The 19,429-nt window shown below is 48.8% G+C and overlaps 2 protein-coding genes across 2 annotated transcripts; both read left to right on the top strand.

Moving 5' to 3' along the window:
* The first annotated feature begins 14,120 nt into the window (after window positions 1-14,120).
* On the top strand, window positions 14,121-14,494 carry LOC119338371. The gene has a single exon (XM_037610686.1). The coding sequence runs from the start codon at window positions 14,121-14,123 to the stop codon at window positions 14,466-14,468; it is 348 nt and encodes a 115-aa protein (XP_037466583.1). The 3' UTR covers window positions 14,469-14,494.
* A 4-nt stretch (window positions 14,495-14,498) lies between these two features.
* Window positions 14,499-18,756, top strand: LOC119338370 (pentatricopeptide repeat-containing protein At3g25210, mitochondrial-like). Its single transcript, XM_037610685.1, has 2 exons — window positions 14,499-16,149; window positions 18,257-18,756. Exon 1 carries the CDS (start codon window positions 14,650-14,652, stop codon window positions 15,835-15,837), a length of 1,188 nt encoding a protein of 395 aa, XP_037466582.1. The 5' UTR covers window positions 14,499-14,649; the 3' UTR covers window positions 15,838-16,149; window positions 18,257-18,756.
* Window positions 18,757-19,429: the final 673 nt, after the last annotated feature.

Below are 19,429 nucleotides of genomic sequence, written 5' to 3'. Positions count from 1 at the left end.
GAAGAACCGCCTCCGCTCCATAAACCATGAAGAAAGGGGTGTAACCCGTAGATCTATTGGGGGTAGTATTGATACTCCATAACACTGATGGAAACTCCTCCACCCAACAACCCAGCGTCCATTGCAAGGAACCAGAAGCCGGGGCTTGATGCCTTTCAAAATGTCCTGATTGGCTCTTTCTGCTTGACCATTGGATTGGGGGTGAGCTACTGATGAAACATCAAGCCGAATATGCTCACGTTGACAGAACTCCTCCATAGCCCCCTTGGACAAGACATTATCAGTTATGATGCTATGGGGGAAACCAAAACGGAAAATCACCCTTTTCATGAATTGAACCGCCGTCACCGCGTCACACTTACTGACCGGCTCTGCTTCCACCCACTTTGTGAATTTATCAACCGCCACCAAGAGGTGGGTCTTTTTATCCTTGGATCTTTTGAAAGGCCCAACCATGTCAAGCCCCCACACAGAAAACGGCCAAGTAATTGGAATCATCCTCAATTCTTGAGCCAACACATGAGCTCGTCGTGAAAATTTCTGACAACCATCACACTTACTAACCAGATCTTATGCATCAGCGTGAGCCGTCAGCCAATAAAATCCATGACGGAATGCTTTGGCCACAAGGGACTTTGAACCGGCATGATGGCCACAATCTCCTTCATGAATCTCACGAAGAATCTCTTGACCTTCCTTAGGAGAGAAACAACGCTAAAACGCCCCAGTGACACTACGATGATGCAACTCGCCATTGGCAATTGTCATTGACTTAGACCATCGGGTTATCTGTCTAGCCAAGGTTTCATCCTTCGGCAACTCACCCCGGGTCATGTAAGCCAAATATGGCACTGTCCAATCTGGGATGACATGAAGAGCCGCCAGCAATTGTGCTTCCGGGTCAAGAACAGCCAAGTCTTCCTCTGTAGGTAACTTAACAGAAGGATTATGCAGAATATCCAAGAAAGTGTTCGGAGGTACCGGTTTACGCTGAGATCCCAGCCGGCTTAAAGCATCAGCTGCCTCATTCTTCATGCGATCAATGTGTTCCACTTGATAGCCCTTGAAATGTCCAGCAACAACATCAACTTCACGGTGATAAGCTGCCATGAGAGGATCCTTGGAATCCCACTTGCCTGAGACTTGTTGAGATACCAAATCTGAGTCACCGAAGCACCTTACCTGGCTTAAGCTCATCTCCTTAGCCATCCGAAGACCATGGAGCAAGGCCTCATACTCAGCTGCATTGTTAGTACAGGGAAACATCAACCTTAACACATAACAAAATTTGTCACCTCGAGGGGAACCTAAAACAACTCCAGCACCCGAGCCTTCTAACTGCCTGGACCCGTCAAAGTGAATAGTCCAGTATGTTTTGTCCGGCTTCTCTTCAGGGATTTGCAGCTCTGTCCAATCGTTGATGAAATCCACCAATGCTTGAGACTTTATAGCAGTGCGCGGCACATACTTTAAACCATGAGGCCCAAGCTCAATAGCCCACTTGGCGACTCGTCCAATGGCCTCTCTGTTTTGGATGATATCCCCTAAAGGAGCAGAACTGACCATAGTGATGGGATGACCCAAAAAAATATTGTTTAAGCTTCCGGCTGGCCATGAACACCCCATAAACAAGCTTCTGCCAATGTGGATACCTCAGTTTGGACTCAATAACCACCTCACTGATATAGTAAACTGGCCGTTGAACCGGATACTACTTACCAGCTTCCTTGCGCTCCACCACAATGGCCACACTGACAACGCGTGTGTTAGCAGCCACATATAACAACAAGGGCTCCTTGTCAATGGGAGCAGCAAGGACCGGCGGCTCAGCCAGCTGTTTCTTCAAATCTTCAAAGGAGGCGTTAGCAGCGTCACTCCAGACAAAGTCGTATGTCTTCTTCATCATCTGATACAATTGTATGGCCTTCTCACCTAATCGTCTTATGAACTAGCTTAAAGCAGCAATACGACCCGCCAAATGCTGAATGTCATTGATACACTTGGGTTTTGCCAAAGAGGTAATATCCTTGATCTTCTCCGGGTTAGCCTCAATGCCTCTGTTAGAAACCAGAAATCCCAAGATCTTGCCTGTCGGCACATCGAAGACACACTTTGCCGGGTTAAGCATCATATTATAGACCCGGAGATTATCAAAGGTCTCCCTTAAGTCATCTATCAGGGTTTCCTTCTGTCTGGACTTCACCATAATATCATCTACGTAAGCATGAACATTACATCCAATCTGAGTATGAAGACAATTCTGCACGCAGCGCTGATAAGTCGCCTGGGCACTCTTGAGCCCAAAAGGCATAGAAACATAGCAGAAGGCTCCAAAGGGAGTAATAAACGTTGTCTTCTCCTGGTCCTTAACTGCCATCTTGATCTGATGATATCCAGAATAAGCATCCAAAAAACTTAGACGCTCACACCACGCCGTAGCATAATGATTTGATCAATACGAGGGAGAGCAAAGGCATCAACCGGACAAGCCTTGTTCAAGTCCATGTAATCCACACACATGCGCCAAGTGTCGTTCTTCTTGAGCACTAGCACCAGGTTAGCCAACCACTCATGATGAAATACTTCAATAATGAACCCAGCTGCCAAGAGCCGGGCCACCTCCTCACCAATGGCCTTGCGCCTCTCCTCATTAAACCACTGAAGAAACTGCTTGATCGGCTTAAACTTAGGATCAATATTGAGAGTGTGCTCAGCAAGTTCTCTCGGTACACCCAGCATGTCAGAAGGTTTCCATGCAAAGATGTCCCGGTTCTCACGGACGAACTCAATGAGCGCGCTTTCCTATTTGGGGTCCAGATTAGCATTGATACTGAACTGCTTGGATGAGTCGCCAAGAACGAAATCAACAAGCTTTGTGTCATCAACTGATTTAAACTTCATCACTGGGTCATGCTCTGTAGTGGGTTTTTTCAAAGATGTCATATCAGCCGGATCAACATTATCCTTGTAAAACTTCAACTCTTCCGCTGCACAGACCGACTCGGCATAAGCTGCATCTCCTTCTTCACACTCCAAAGCTACCTTCTGGCGTCCATGAACCGTGATGGTCCCCTTGTAACCCGGCATTTTGAGCTGCAGATAAACATAACACGGTCGTGTCATGAACTTGGCGTAAGCTGGACGCCCAAACAGAGCATGATATGGACTCCTGATCTTGACCACTTCAAAGGTTAACTTCTCAGCCCTGGAATCATGCTCATCTGCAAAAGCTACTTCTAGCTCAATCTTGCCCACTGGGTATGCCGACTTACCAAGAACCACACCGTGAAAAATAGTATTGGACTGCTTGAGATTCTTATCCGTTAACCCTATACGATGGAAGGTCTCATAATAAAGGATATTGATGCTGCTACCTCCATCCATGAGTACCTTAGTAAACTTATACCCCCAAACTTGAGGTGCCACCACCAAAGCCAGGTGACCCGGGTTGTCAACCCGGGGCGGGTGATCCGCCCGACTCCACATAATGGGCTGCTCAGACCATCGCAAGTATTGGGGAACTACCGGCTCAACGGTGTTCACTGCCCTCTTGTGAAGCTTCTGGTCCCGTTTGCATAAACTCATGGTGAAGACATGATACTGCCCACTGTTCAACTATTTTGGATGACTCTGATACCCGGACTACTGATGTTGTTGTTGACTCCCTTGGCTAGATTGTTGATTATAACCACCTTGGCTACCTTGATTAAAACCTCCTTGATTATTCTGGTGGCTCTGAAAGCCGGAACTAGAACCGCCACTTCCATTATTCGGACCATGAAAATCACCGCTGCCTGAGTCGCTGACCGGCCCATGATTGCCATCAAACATGTTAGAATTCTTAAAAGCTCTCATGATTGTGTAATACTTCCACATGTGAGTAGCTGGCTTCTCTCGAGTGTCGTGCTTCGGGCAGGGTTCATTTAACAACTGCTCAAAAGTGGGACCTGACCTGCCAGACCGAGGAGGTGGCCTCCCCTTACGTCGTTGATTGTTGCCATGTCCATTGGTATTAGCCACAAACTCCAAGCTACTATCAGCCTTACGTTTGTTATTGCCCCCTTGATTCACCGGGTTATGTTGCGAGCCCTTTGAGTTGCCATTCTTCTTTCCCTTCCCTGCCTTCTCATCGTCAGACTCGGGATCCTTGGTACCATCAGAGTCGGCATATTTGACTAGAGCCGCCATTAGTTGTCCCCTGTCATTATAATCGCGCTTGAGCCGCCCCAACTTCTGTTTCAGAGGATCAAAACGGCAATTTTTCTCCAACATTAAGACTGCAGAGCCGGCGTCCATCTTATCAGAAGAATGTATTATAGCCTTGACGCGGCGCACCCAATGGGTCGTGGACTCACCTTCCTCTTGCCTGCAATTAGTCAAGTCCACAATCGACATGGGCTGCTTGCATGTATCCTTAAAGGTCTGAACAAACCGCTCCTTTAATTCTGACCATGAACTAATGGAATTAGGCGGCAGCCCCTTCAACCAATTATGGATTGTTCCATCCAGCATCATGGTAAAATACTTAGCCATTGCAGCGTCACTGACCTCCGGTAGCTCCATAGCCATCTTGTAACTTTCGATCCATGCCCCGGGCTGTAAGTCGGCTGTGTAATTAGGCACTTTTCGAGGCCCCTTGAAATCCTTGGGTAAACGCTCATTACGTAGAGCCAGTACCAAATAGGGTACACCTATGGTCCTAATAGTCAAGCTTGCCTCAATTGAAGTCATTGGATAAACCGGAAGGGGCTGGTAAGCCGCCTACTGAACGGCCATCTCAGCCGCCTGTTGAGCCGCTAGCTGAGCCGCCTACTGAGCCGCCTGCTCAATTTGCTGACGCACTCCGTCCTGATCACGCACGTTGGGAATTCCACCCCGTGCTGGGTTGTGCCCGTGCGGTTGATCACGGTGCTGGGCATTGCTTGAAATGGCCAGTAAGTCTATATGCCTGCTATAGCTCCTGCTCCGGCTTGGACGTGGAGTTGAATGAATCATGTCTCTACTATAAGAGTAAGCCTCCTGTTGTGCTAAGGCTGTCTGAAGAAGATCTCTGACCCTTCGTGTTTCAACCGCCGTCGGAGAGTCGTCATCGACTGGGAGAGCCGCCAATCCTGCTGCTGCAGTGATCATGTTCTCCAATGGATTAGAACAATGACCCGGTGGTACTGGTACATGCTGAGGTGGAGCAGTATTCAGACATGGGGGTTCCATCACCCGCTGCTGAGCCGGCGTTCCTGCCCCAGGCGCCGCAGCCCGGTTCACCTCTGCCGGGTTACTGGACCCTGCACCAGGCGTGCAAAAAAGGTTTCTGGGCTCATATACCGTAGGCAGACAGGACTCGTGCCTTCTCCTCATGACCTCATTAGATGCGTTCTGATCCAACACAAGCTGAAAAGCCTGCGCCTGAATCTGCTGGGCCCGAGCATCCAGAGCCGCCTGTTCTACAGTGATCTTGATGTCCTCTGCCGCCAGATCTTCCTTAGCTTGTATTATCTCCTCATGTAGTTGTGCCACCTCCGCATCATGTTGAGCTTGATCTGTCGGATTAACCACAGCGGTTAACAGAGTCGTCAATTTATCCATCAGAGATATCAGAACTTGAGCCAGCGAGTGCACAGGGCCTCCTGCCCCGGCCATGGTCAGCGCTGCTGATCCGGAAGTCATCGCTGCGTAGTTGAAGAATTTAACCCAGGTTGGGTACCAGCCATGAAGATTCCGACTCTGCTCGGCGTCTCAAAGGGGTCCGGAATACTGTTGCCATCGGAACATCCTCCAAGCACGCCGTCTTGCAGCTGATACAACGAATCCGTCTCACCCATGGATGACTCACCATCAGAGTAGATGGCCGTCTCACCACCAGATACAGATCCTTCCGAAAGTTCCCCTCCATGAATGCATCCCACGAAGGCACGCCTCACGGCAGGCTGAGCCTGGGCGGGACTCGCACGCTAAGCCGTCTTGATGATGTCGGTGCAGATGTCCGGCTAAGGGCCCGACTCGCCGATTTTGCCAATGAAGACATGGATTTCGCAGAAAGGGACCCGATACCCGTACTCGATTGAGCCGGCGTCGGTCCCCCAGTCTGCATCGTCGATGTAGAGCTTGATGCAAAGACTCTTGGTCATCCGGCCCACAGCATATCTTTTGAGCCCTTCGAAGCTGCCCTTCAAGAACTCAAATCCACCATGCTCTAGCCCCATGGTGGGCGCCAACTGTCGTGGAATTATCATGTCAGATGTCCTAGCAAAAGGACTTAGTCGTGGAGCCATCGCAACTAGGAAGCTTAAAGGGGTTAAACGGGACAAAGGACACGGGGTTTATACTGGTTCGGCCCCTTGCGGTGAAGGTAGAAGCCTACGATCCTATTTTGGGTGGTATTGCTTATGTCTCGATTACTAAGGAGCGATTCCGCTTGACCTAGTTCTCGATCTGTGGTTACTTGCCCTGAACCGCCGCCGGGTCGTCCTTCTATATACAGAGGTTGACGCCCAGCGGTTCACAGAGTCCCGGCCGGCTCATAAACAGTGTCCGGCTTAGTCTCTCTCTATTCTTGCCTTACAATACAAGTTACATACATATGGTGGTTTATCTCTACGGGCCTTAAGTCGCCTTTGGGCCTTGGGCCTTTAACTGAACCGCCATCTTCAAGTGTCGCAGTGGGCTTCATAATAGTGAATCGCCATAGGTGTGACCCGGCCCCTCCTAGGCGGGTCATACCTAATAGTTATATCCCCAACACTATGTTTGCGAGTTCATCTACAACGCAACCTCTCAGCGGGACTACTCTGAAAAAGAATATGAAGTACGTAAATAATAATATTCACAATTTTATTTTATTACCATCATTTTTGTTGAGTTTCATTCATATATATGTATTGACACCCTTCTTTAAATTAGTTGTGGCAGATGTGGGATGAACTCCTACCACATGATCGCATTAGAGCAATTCAAGAGGAATTGGCGGTATTCTTTCTTAACCACATCATAAATGAGAAGGGAGAATACATCTGGAAAATGACATGGATTTTAGATGTTAGGGATTGTAAGAGATGTTATATTGTATATATGTAATAGCGTCAGATCGATATACGAAAACTTGTTGTTCGACCAATCTCTCGGAGAAAAAGAGGTCACTTCTCTTTGTATATGTTCATGAAAAACTTGTGTAATTAATGGTTCTTTCATTTGCTTACTAACTAGCGTGTCGAGTTCTCACTACTAGGGAAAACCTTATACACAGAACTTTAGCAGTAGCTTGGGTCAAAAAAGCACGCTGGTGCTAAGTAGCAGTAGCGCGCCTGTGCAAACCGCGCTACAGATAAAGTTCTAGCAGTAGCGCGCCTCATTCTAAACACGTTACTACTAAAATTCCCACGGCTTAACCAATAGGCTACACATAGTAGTAGAGATCTATAACGAACCGCGCTACCGCTACTTTCTTTATAGCAGCGCATTTTATTCTAAACTCGCTACTGCTAAAGGATATAAAATTAAATGGAAAGCAAATAGAAAGGTAATTGAAAATGAAAGAAATAGAAGAAGGTGAAAGGAAAAAAATAAAATGTGAAGAAAAATAAATGAAAAAGGGAAAAAGAAGAAAGGAGTAGCAGTAGCACATATCCCAGAAAGCGATGTAGCTAACGTAGCAGTAGCGCACTTTCTGGAACGCGTTGCTTCTACTTTCAACTTAACCACGGGGTTCGTCCTTCCCCACGGTCACTTCCCGCAAATCCAACTCCTCCGCTCTCGCTGCCGCCGTCGCCCGTTGGCCGCAGCACGCTCTCCGCACACCCTCTACGCCGCCCCGACCCCGGATTCAACGTCGCCCCCGCCCCCGACCTCAACGTCGCCCCGGACGCCACCCCCGACCCCGACGTCGACGCCGCCCTCCATCGCGCACCCGAGCCCCGACCCCTACCTCGACGCCGCCTTCCCCTCCCTCGTTGCAGGCACCCAAGGTGAGCACGCCTGCTCCTCCCTCTTCCCTACCTCTGCCTAGGGTTTCTTCATATTTTAGTTGCATCAAATTAGTTAGGGTTCATGTAAGGGTGGAAACGGATCGGATGCGGATGCGGCTCAAATTAGTTAGGGTTCATGTAAGGGTGGAAATGAATCAAATTTCTAAGATGAATCATAAAACGAGTAAAATTTGACCACTTATTTCACTTTTAAGTTGGATAATTGGAATATCCGCTACCACTTTCCACCCCTAGGTTCATCAAATTAGATGGTAATTGGTGATGTTATATGTATGATACTATTCGGGATGTATTAGTGATAATATTCGACGATGTACGGACGCATGAGATGATTTACTTTTGTTTATTGAATGCATGCTAATTTCCGTTCATGCCCAAGTGGTCGATCATGTTTGCAGGTTACACCTCCGAGTGACCTATGTTTTGCCGGAGTGTTGATTCATTTCCGTTTCGGCAAATTTCAGGCGCTCGATATGCCCTATTTTAGCAAAGGTCATGCCGGATTTTTCCGTGAATTTTGGCATGACTTGTGCCAGAATATGTAGGAAATATTGAGTGCCCCGGATTTGTGTGTTGAGTATCCTGGTAGTTGTCTTCGATCGATTTTCAATTAATGTTTCAACTATGAACATAGGAAATGTCGGACGACGAAAAGGATTTCGGTATTTGCAAATACTACGAAGACGAGCGCGACCTGTGTGACGGAATCTTCCTAGATGATGATAGGCGCTTCAGCATCAAGCTGGACGAGAACTTCAAAGTGGATACAGTAAGTCACAACGACAAGTCTTTTTTCATAATTAAGCATGACATCTGCTTCATTTGATTTAACTTATAATTTTTTTACTATTCTAGCGTATCCCCTACCATGCAAGAGTTTTTGTATTGGATAAGATAGGTTTCAGTCGTACTATGGAGGTAAAGAAAGTTCACTTGAAGACCGAGCAAGGTTATATTTTCCACGCAAAATTATACAACGCAGACGACTACACCTATTTTGGATGCAAAACATGGCGAACACTATGCAAGGCTTATGCATTTGAGCCTGTTATGGTTATCACCTTTGATATTCATCTGGAAGATGATATTGAAGGTAATACCGACATCTGGGTCGATGTGCAGACGCCTCCAGTTATACCATTATGTGAGTTTCTCAACCATATTTATGTCTTTGATATTGTTTATTCAAAAATAGTTGACAACTAATTTCTATTGTCAGCTTATTTCCGTTCTAGCAAACATGTCCAGTGCTTGGTAGACAGGACCTACTACTGTCCCGGGGCTGAACTAAACTGCGAGGAGCTAAGTCATTATGCTTCATAGCTTGCGGATCTTGATACTGTCAAGACAAATTTTCTTCCTGCACTTAGAAATGTTAGTACTGAAAACGTGCGACCAATAGTGTTCATAATGAATTACGGTCACATCTATTTTGGAAAGATGATAAGATTTTTACTATTTATCCTCAGTGCATCGTTTCCATACATTATTTTTAAGCTAAACTTCATTGCTAAGTATGTTACCATACGATGTTCTTCAACAGATACTACCGATGAATGTTGTGCCTCATGGAATCGAGACTAAAGGTACAATGAGTATTATTAGCTTACGGCCAAGATATCCTATAATGTACTTTAGTGCATTCAGGATTAGCGACGAATTCTTAATAGTGAAAGACTAGACCAAATTTGTGATGGAGGAGCGCAGAGAAGTACTAGGGGCAGCAATCAGAAGCGCAGCCCACGATTAGGAGACAGGTTCATCTGCATGCTCCAACTTGATGAAGGAGGAGAGCTACACATGTTTTACCTGAGAGAGAGCAGCAGGAATGATTAACTAGCTAGAAATGAGTTTGAAGATGATGATGTGCTACACTATGACTATGATGATAAATAACTAGTGTTGGTGGTAATGACTATGATGATTATTATTAGCTACTGTTGGTGGTAATTAATGACTATGATGATGATTAAATAGCTTGTGCTGGCGGATTAGATTCAAGTGGAGGCAACATGTGGTGCACATAGAAAGTACTACTAGTCCAAACTAGATCAAGTTTGGATTAGTAGTATACTTTTGACATGCACCACATATTGCCTCCACTTGAACCTAATCCACCTTTATTTGACACACTGTTATGGACATAATGATATAAACCTCATAATTGGTATTGTACCAAAATTTGTATAACGGCGTATAAATACACTAAAAAACTAGGAGCAATGGATAGTAAACATGCTGCAACTAGCTAGATTAGCAGCAGCGCGGGAGAGAAGAAGCGATGGCGCTATGTGTCTTAGCAGTAGCGCGTGTCACACGCGCTACTGCTAAGTAATAGCTGTAGCGCCGTATTAGTAGCGCGGCAGCACGCGCTACTAGTGGGCTTTAAACCCGCGCTACTACTAAGGTTTTCCCTAGTGGTGTCTCTCTATATGTATAGTAGCTAGCATCGACCAAGTACGAAGAAAGAGAGGCCATTTTTCTCTATTAGCTAGCTAACACAATATGAAACCCCTAAATTAACCCTCAAAACCCCTAAACCCCCCTTTAAAAAAATAAAAACCCTAGCGCCTGCGAGCTGCTGACGCGTGACTGACTTTTGGTCCTGGTTGGTGTCGGGACTAAAGGTCATCCTGCCTGGGTGTCCCGCAGCGGCCATGTGAAGCTCCTTTTGTCCCGGTTCGTAAGCGAACCGGGACTAAATGTTTTGGGCTTTAGTCCCGGTTTCAGAACCAGGGCTAAAGGGCCTCTGAAATCGGGATTAATGGGTCATTTTCTACTAGTGATATCTTATGTAGGAGTGAGGGGAACCATTTCCCTATGATGGCATTCATCGTCCACTTCTTCATGTCTTTGTCGGTCACAACACTCCGGCCACCTCTGCTCCATCCTTGACCCTCGTCCTCCCGGCCGCGGCTTCCCTGCCTCGCACCATGAGGAGATCCGGTTGGGTCAGAATAGAAGAGAAAAATACTGGGGGCTAGGAGATAGGCAGAGGAGGTAGGAGAAGAAGCACGGAGGAGAAATCTGCGAAATGGAGGAGAAACCACTAGGAAATGTTTCCTTCCCTTTATATCTTGTGTTCTTTGTGAGGTTTCCCACCGTGCGAGAATCCAGGCGCCATCATCACTACGAGACATCAAATCAAAGCTAGTTGGTTCCCCTTCTGTTTTAATAGTGACAACGACATGACATGAGGCCAACTCCACCGCACGATCCCAAACGGACGTCCGTTTTGTCTGAATTCTGTCTGTTTGGGTAGGGCAATGGAGTCGTGCCCGGCAATTTCTGGGATGCGGTGGCCGTGCGTTCAGCGCGCGGACGCATTCCGGCCGCATCTTGTCCGCGTGCACATTTCTTTGCAAGTCCTTAAACTTTTTTTCATCATTCATTTTTGGTACATAAAAGGGGAGCCTTGGCGCAGTGGTAAAGCTGCTGCCTTGTGACCATGAGGTCACGGGTTCAAGTCCTGGAAACAGCCTCTTACAGAAATGTAGGGAAAGGCTGCGTACTATAGACCCAAAGTGGTCGGACCCTTCCCCGGACCCTGCGCAAGCGGGAGCTACATGCATCGGGCTGCCCTTTTTTTATTCATTTTTGGTACATGACAATACATCATCACACTTTGACTAGTAAAGCAAGGCCAAAGAAAACAAGAACCACAAGAATACATTTGAGAAGATACCCAACTTCCATAACTGCTCCCTTGAGTTGGGTTAGGGCCTTCTCGATGCACTCATTGTTGATCTATGGAGGAGGCTCAACGTTGCACCCTCCTTTCTTCTTCAAGCCAGAAGTCGATGTCGCTTCCTCACACGTAGTATCGTGCCTAGCCTCTAATCTAGCAACAAGTGCACTTGTCTCATCTACGGCCTCTAGGCTACCTAAAAGTGCACGAACATGTACTAAATTTCACTCTATCAATATATCGATGTACTCTTTTTCCCAATACCAAAACTTGCATCCCTTCTACATAATAAAACTTAAAGTTAGCAAAACTAGTCTAACCCGAGAGCACAAACTGAAGCTAAAAAGAGCACATACCCCATCGTTTAAGCACTTGATGAACACCCATCCGGGATGTTCCGGCGTTGTAGACACGCGGCGCACGACCATCCTTGGGCAGTGGTCGCACTTGATGAGGGGCAACGGTGCACCAACGAGCTTTTGGGCAAGCACCGAGCCCGGTCGACCGCCATTCGTGTATTTGCCGGCGGACCACCGACGGTGCAGATCCGAGCGGCTAGAGGACCAGGTGGCCGTGGTTGGGTAGCTCGGCGGCGACGAGAGGAAGGGGCTGGGCGAGCGCGCATCCGAGTTGCACGGCTGCAATGGCAGCGGAGACAGCGGCGGCGGCGAGGGGAAGAGTGGGGAAGAGTGGAGAAGAGTGGAGTGGGGTGCGGCCGGAGGGAGGGAGGGGGCGGATAGAAAAAGGCCCGTCATGTGCCACCGACGGGCGGGCCAGGAGAGAACACGCACAGACGGCCGGCGCGTCCGTGTGGTGTCTGTTTCACCCAAAAACGACGCAAACTTGGACCGCGGATGGATCGAAAGCGGACACAAAACGGATAAAAGTCCGTTTACTCCCGCGCGCTGGGCCGCTCGGTTTATCCGTTTTACCCCAAACGAACGAGTTCGGACAGGATAGGGCCACGCGGTGGAGTTGGCCTGACCGGCGTGAGTAGCCACAACGCCACAATCCCTACGGCAAGCTAGTTGTGACTCGATCAGGCTGGATACGTTACTGGGTCTAACAGTCAAAATCCAACACCAAGTCTGCAGAACCTAGCATTGATCCTGGGCGGGCTCGCTTTTCCTATGACCAAGAGGCCAGAACTCTCGCGGGTTCCCAGAAAATAAAAAAGAGAAACCGATTACGACGGCGCAATCGACAAGCTCCTTGATGTCATTGTTTCGAGTATGACGATGGCTTCTTTGGTGTGACTTTTATATAGCCCGCGCAAAATTTTGAGACAGTTTTTTTATTGTCAATGCATGCAATCAATTAAACTGAGCGTACCTGGAAAGCGTCTTGCCACTTCAATAGCCATCAACTTTTCTATCTTGCACATTTGGTTCACTCAGAAACTTTGCTCCAAACACATGCACCATGGTGCAGACAAATCTCACAGTGGTCTTAAGACATATTCTCTCCATACGGTTCATCTCACCAATGACATCAGCGGCGGTACCTAGTGCGAGCATCCTCATAGCAACCATGCATTTCTACTTAGCAGAGAACGAGAGTTGTCCGCAACAATCCCTGGCGAGGCTGAAGTATGGATCATGTGCTTCCACTCCCTCCAACAAGCGAAAACAAGGGTTTACGCATATAAAAGTGTCAATGAAACCATGTACTCCCTCCGTCCAAAAATACTTGTCATCAAAATGGATAAAAAGAGATGTATCTAGAACTAAAATACGTCTAGATACATCCCCTTTTATCCATTTTAATGACAAGTATTTCCGGACGGAGGGAGTATTAGGGAATGTTGGTTTGGGTCAAAAGTAGTCTATGGTAGAGCATCCGTGATCCAGAAACCCTATCCCAGTTCAAAACTCTTCTCTCTTTGATTTAATCCTTGAAGTTAAAAATGTGCTCCACCTCGATTCCCATTTCCTCATGGATGCTCATGATTATCATCATCTCGACATCTTCGTCCGACACTGACGAATCGAAGAACACCTTTTGCATTAATTTATCAGCTTTGTGTTTCCATACTCCTTATCTAACAAACCATCCACATCCATCACTTTACCTACAATAGAATCACAAAAAAAAAACGCTCTCAAAAAATTTGTCAAGCACAAAGAGGACAAGGTGCAGTCCGAGAAAAGTCTGACATACCACGGTAGCATCCGAGGCAACGAGGATAAGCCCGGGTCTTCTCATATCCGCATCAGATATGAGCTGTATATGAGGGGTGTCAGTCTGGCTGAATTTATTGTACCGGTTTGAGAAGCCTGGCTAGGTTATAATGTGACCAGACACTGATCGGGTCGTCCGCTCGGCCGTATTTGGAGTAGTAGAATTGCAGTAAAACTTTGGTTACGTGTAATGCACTCTATAAGAGTTCTGCTTTGAGAGAGACATACAGAGAGACATTCCACTGCATCGACACAGGTAGCGGCGGCTGACTGATGGAGTGGGGCGACGAGTGGCTCGCCCCGGACAAGCTGCAGCACGTCCTCGCCTGCCTCCTCATCGCCCTCGCCGCCGCCGCGCTTGCCGGCCGGAGCTCCCGCCCCTTCCTCCGCCGCCGGGCGCTGGCCCTCGGCTGCGCCGCCTCCCTCGCCGTCGGCGCCGCCAAGGAGGCCGCCGACGAGACCCGCCTCTTCGGGTCCTCTGGCGCCTCGCTCAGGGACGCCGCGGCCGACCTCCTCGGCGTCGTACTCGCCGCGGTCCTCGTCGCCATCGCCCGCCGCCTCCGCCGTCAACGGCGCCGCGAGAAGGCCGACGATACGGACGGCAGCATCTCCATGGTCTGAGTAAGTCTGAACACTCACCTTTCCGAGTCAAATGGGTCACTGGGCCTAATTCTTTTGCCGGCCCGTTTTCACCGGCCCGCGTCGCGAGGCCTTTCTCGTGCGCGTGACCTTTCCACCGTCGCTCCGATCTCTCCTCCTCCTGCGCTTTAGGGAGACGCCGCCGCGCCGCCGCCCACCCGCCATGGCGCTCCTCGCCGCCGTCCGCCGCCTTCCTCGGGCCCTCCGGCTCCTAAAGCCTCACCACCTCAGCACCACTTCTTCCTCCACCTTCTTCGGGGACTCCGAGGGCTCTGCGCCCGCCTGGGAGCCGCGGTCCCCCGTCCGCTCCCCGCCGGACGACCAGTTCGCGGCGTGGGTCACGCGGCTCCGCCCGGGCTTCACCGCGTGCGACCTGGCGGACGCCATCAACTCCGAGCAGGACCCGGACCTCGCGCTCGCGCTCTTCCGCTGGGCCGGGCTCCGCCCGGGCTTCCGCCACGGCCCCGCCTCCTACATCGCCGCCCTCAACGCCGCCTCCTCCGGCAAGCGCCCCGTCGCCGCGGAGAACCTCATCCACGACGTGCTCGCGGGGGCCTGCGCCCCCGACCTCCAGCTCTTCAACGCCTGCCTCCGCTTCTGCTGCGACCGCCGCAGTCTCTTCCCCATCGCCTTCGACATGTTCAACAAGATGCGCGCCCTCCCGGCCAACGCCGGCTGCCGCCCCAACGTCGAGACCTTCACGCTCCTCCTCAGCACCGTGGTCCGCCGCGTCCGCCGCCCGCCCGCGTCGCTGGTCTACCTCCACGCCGTCAGATCCCTCTCCCGCCAGATGAAGGCCACGGGCGTGGTCCCGGACACCTATCTGCTCAACCTGATCATCAAGGCGTATGGGCGGTGCCTTGAGGTGGACGACGCCCTCAAGGTGTTCCGTGAAATGCCCCTCTACGGCTGTGAGCCGAACGAGTTCACCTACGGCTACATCGTCAAGGCCATGTTCCAGAAGGGCAGGACCGACAACGGGTTGGTGTATCTCAAGACGATGAGGGAGAAGGGGTTCGTGCCGAGCGGCGGCGTGTACATGTCAGCGGTGGCCGCGCTAGCACTGGAATGGAGGTTCGAGGAATCGAGAGAGGTGCTTTTGGATATGCTGGATAGCAAGAGGAAGCCAGATATGATCACTTACAGGACTCTGCTGGAGGAGCTGTGCCGAGCTACACGGACAGAGGACGCGTTCCAGTTGCTGGAGGAGCTGAAAGAGAGGAAGCGAGGAGCACTGGACCAGAGGATGTACTCTGAATTGCTCGATGGGCTGCACTGGATTTCTCAGCCACAACAGAATAGTCTTCCTCGCCGTGACAGGGGCTCCGATGATAGGGGATCTGATGACTGAAATTCATCGATGAATTGCATGTCTTAGTGCTATCCAATGGCCAATCACAGTCATAGAGAGTAATTCATGAATTAAGCAGGAGGGCCACCTTCACTGGTATTATCTGGTTGACTCAACTTTGCACAATTACTGCTTCTGGCATGATCGATGACATGCCCACAGGGCGGAGAAATGCACAAAATGTCTTGACAGGAGATGTGGGATCAGAAAAATTGCTTGTTGCTGGCGGCAATGATTGTTGGGGTGCTGTTCAACTTGTCAATTGCAATTTCCGAAGTAAATCACGGTGGCATTCAGAAATGGTTATTCCAGGTATCATGTATTGAACACAACAAACTGTAGTAACATGATACATTTAAAATTCCTTTTGCTCGTAAAGTCCGATTATAGAATAACTAGTGCTTGCACCTGTGAGAAATTGCTCTATATTTTCTCTACTTGGTGTTGATAGCACAATCAGTATTGATTGTATTGTACTCCCTCCGTTCCTAAATATTTGTCTTTCTAGAGATTTCAACAAGTGACTACATACGGAGCAAAATGAGTGAATCTACACCAAAATATGTCTATATACCTCCATATGTGGTAGTCCATTTGAAACTCTAAAAAGACAAATATTTAGGAACGGAGGAAGTGGAACATCGTTCATGGTGGTGCAGTTAAGATGTTTTTCTGTGATAATAGTGTGTTACGTGATGTTTTTTTCTTTCTGAAATGATCTGGTCAGACACGTTTAAATTCCTTTTGCTTGTAAACTTCAGGTTGTAGAATAACTAGTGCTTGCGCCTGTCAGAAATTGCTCTTTAGTTTTCTCTATCTGGTGTTGATAGCACAAGCTGTATCGATCGTGGTGTAGAACCTCGATCATGATGGTGCGCTTGAGCTATTTATCTGTGAGAATAGTGTATTATGTGCCATCGTACCAAAAAGAGTTGGAGATAACTCCGCATCCTTTGCTGCTGATGCCCCTGTGATGCCATGACGTGCAAATCACAGTCATAGAGAGTCTAATCCATTGTTTTTAAGGCGGTAAGGCGAGGCGAGGCGCTGGGGGGGCGCCTCACTGCCTAAGCGCTAAAGCATAAGGCGAGGCGACGCCTTAGAGAGTTATATGCAACAGAATTAAGTAGAATTTGGTAGGCATTAGGCAACTAGGCATACAGCCATACACAGCTTGCTTCTGCCTGCTGTCTTGGAGAGGTGCTGCTTGCTTGTTGTCCTGGAGGAGGAAGAAGCTAGCTGCAGGAGAGGAGGGGAGGAGGTACTGCAGGAGAGGAGGGGGAGGAGGAACTGCAGGAGAGGAAGGGGAGGGGGATCGCTGGAGAGGAGGGGGGAAGCTGCTGTAGAGGAGGGGGAGAAGCTCAGATCCAGCCTGAGGTGGGGGTGGGGGGAAACTGAAACTGGTTACAGCTCTCTCTCTCCCTGCTAGTAACTGTTGGCGCCAAAACAGACTTTCCCGCCCTTTTCTTCCCTCCTAGATCTCTGTTTCCCGCCTGAACCTCCCAGCCTTGTCTAAGGCGTCCTCATTTGCCTAAGGCAGGCAGAGTGGCGCCTAGGCGGACGGACGCCTTATGGACTAAGGCGGACGCCTTAGACACACAGGTAAGGCAAGGCCGACGCCTTGGCTCCTGGGGGCGCCCTGACGCCTTAGGGACGCCTTAAAAATAATGGTCTAATTCATGGAAGAATGTACTTCTGCTTGATAGATTCTATATGTTCTGATGTAGAACAGCATAAGGAGGAACTGAGTTGACCTGGTTGATTCAAACTTGTGCACAATTACGGCTTTTGGCATGATTGATGCAATGCCCATGGGGTAGAGAAGATACACAAAATGTCTTTGATGGAGATGCGGGGTCAGGAAAAAATGCTTGTCACTGGCAGCAACGATTGCTGGGGTGATTGCCGCTAAACTTGCTTGACAATAGCAATTTCTGAAGTAAATCACGTATGGCATCCGGAAAAGGTTGTTCCAGGTATTCATGTATGATATGAACAATTACACAACAGAACTGTAGTGGTGCTGTACATTTTTAATTCCTTTTGCTCGTAAAGTTCAGTTGTAGAATAAGTGTTTATGCCTGTGAGAATTTGCTCTTTGTTTCTCTACCTGGTGTTGATAACACAATCTGTATTGTAGAACCTCGTTCATGATAGATATTTATCTGTGAGAATAGTGCATCATGTGCCCTTTTTTCCCCTTCCGAAATACTCCCTCCGTCCGAAAATAGTTGTCATCAAAATGGATAAAAGGGGATGTATTTAGACATATTTCCGTTCTAGATACATCTCTCTTTATTCATTTTGATGACAAGTATTTCCGGATGGAGGGAGTAGTATGGTCTGTCAATACACCCTTCATACTGCATTACATCTCTTGATATAGCAAATGAGAACGCAATTCCTCCTTATGTTCCAGGATTTCGGGTGTACAACATCAGTCAACTCTCTGGGAAGAAACTACCCAGGGTATCCTATTGCTCGCGTAGCTGGAGACAGTTAAATACGATTTATTGTTATGAAATGAACAGTAGACTGGAAGCGATTCCAACCTTCACCAACATCCGTGTTTCTGTAGTGTCCAGCAGTGGAACCAAAAACAAAAAAAAACAGGTGATTGTATCAGTAGTAACAAATGGGTGAGGTTTTGATCCTTTGCCAACCGTAGCGAGTCAGACACAAAATCCTGCATATTGCTATCCTGGTGTGTGGTATCAGTTTTTGTTTTTCTGTTTTTTGTTTTTTGTTTTTGAGGGGATGTTGGTTCAGTTTTCTGGTAAGTCAAGCAAGTACTCCCTCCGTCCGGAATGGAAATTGATGTAATTTCGGACGGAGATAAATCAGGATGTGATTGTGATGCCGTGATGTGCCAGTTGCAGGGCTGTATTGTATTTGCAGCTCGGCTCACCCGGTTGCTCATTTGTAGCTCAAGTTCAAGTGGCCTTTTGTCCTCGACGTCGGCATCGTCAAATGGTTTCATCCTTGGCCGATCGTAGTGACTAGTGACTAGTGAGCCATACACGAAATCTGTGTTACGATCATCCACAAAACCGGTTTCAAAAAAGAAAAGAAAAAATCATCTACAAAACCTCGGCCCGGTTGGTCTCTAGCATAGGAGAAAAGAGATCCGCTCCTGCCGAAACTCGACTCGACGGGTCGACGGGTCAAACTTGACAACCCTGGCCCAAAATATGCAAGTTGTAACTGGCACAGCCGGAAAAGTCTAGTCTAATAAATACTGTATGTATATATCCTTCCGTTCCACCAAATGATCAGAAGCAAGGAGCGCTTCCGGCGACCGCGAGCTGCACCTGCACCGGAGACAGCAGCATCCACCGGAGGAGGAGGAGATGGAGACGGGGCCGGGTTCGCGCTGCCGCCGGTGCCTGGAGATCCTGTGCGCCGTCCTCCTCCCGCCGCTCCGCGTCTACCTCCGCCACGGCTTCTGCTCCGTAAGCACCCGCCGACGAGCGAACACCCCATGTTTCCTTTCCTCCATGCATATGCACGCATACCTTTCGACTTTCACCAGCTGATTCACCCGATGCTGCCGCTCACTCTTTTCTTGCCGCTTGGTGCCGGAGCAGATGCG

Source organism: Triticum dicoccoides, chromosome 7B, assembly GCF_002162155.2.
Source record: "Triticum dicoccoides isolate Atlit2015 ecotype Zavitan chromosome 7B, WEW_v2.0, whole genome shotgun sequence".
NCBI classification, from domain to species: Eukaryota; Viridiplantae; Streptophyta; class Magnoliopsida; order Poales; family Poaceae; genus Triticum; species Triticum dicoccoides.
Note: the sequence above shows the minus strand (reverse complement) of the source record. Positions and strands in the feature narration are given on the sequence as shown.

Coding starts and splice junctions, on each gene's coding strand:
- LOC119338371 (XM_037610686.1), top strand. CDS start 14,121: ATGGAGTGGGGCGACGAGTGGCTCGCCCCGGACAAGCTGCAGCACGTC.
- LOC119338370 (XM_037610685.1), top strand. CDS start 14,650: ATGGCGCTCCTCGCCGCCGTCCGCCGCCTTCCTCGGGCCCTCCGGCTC.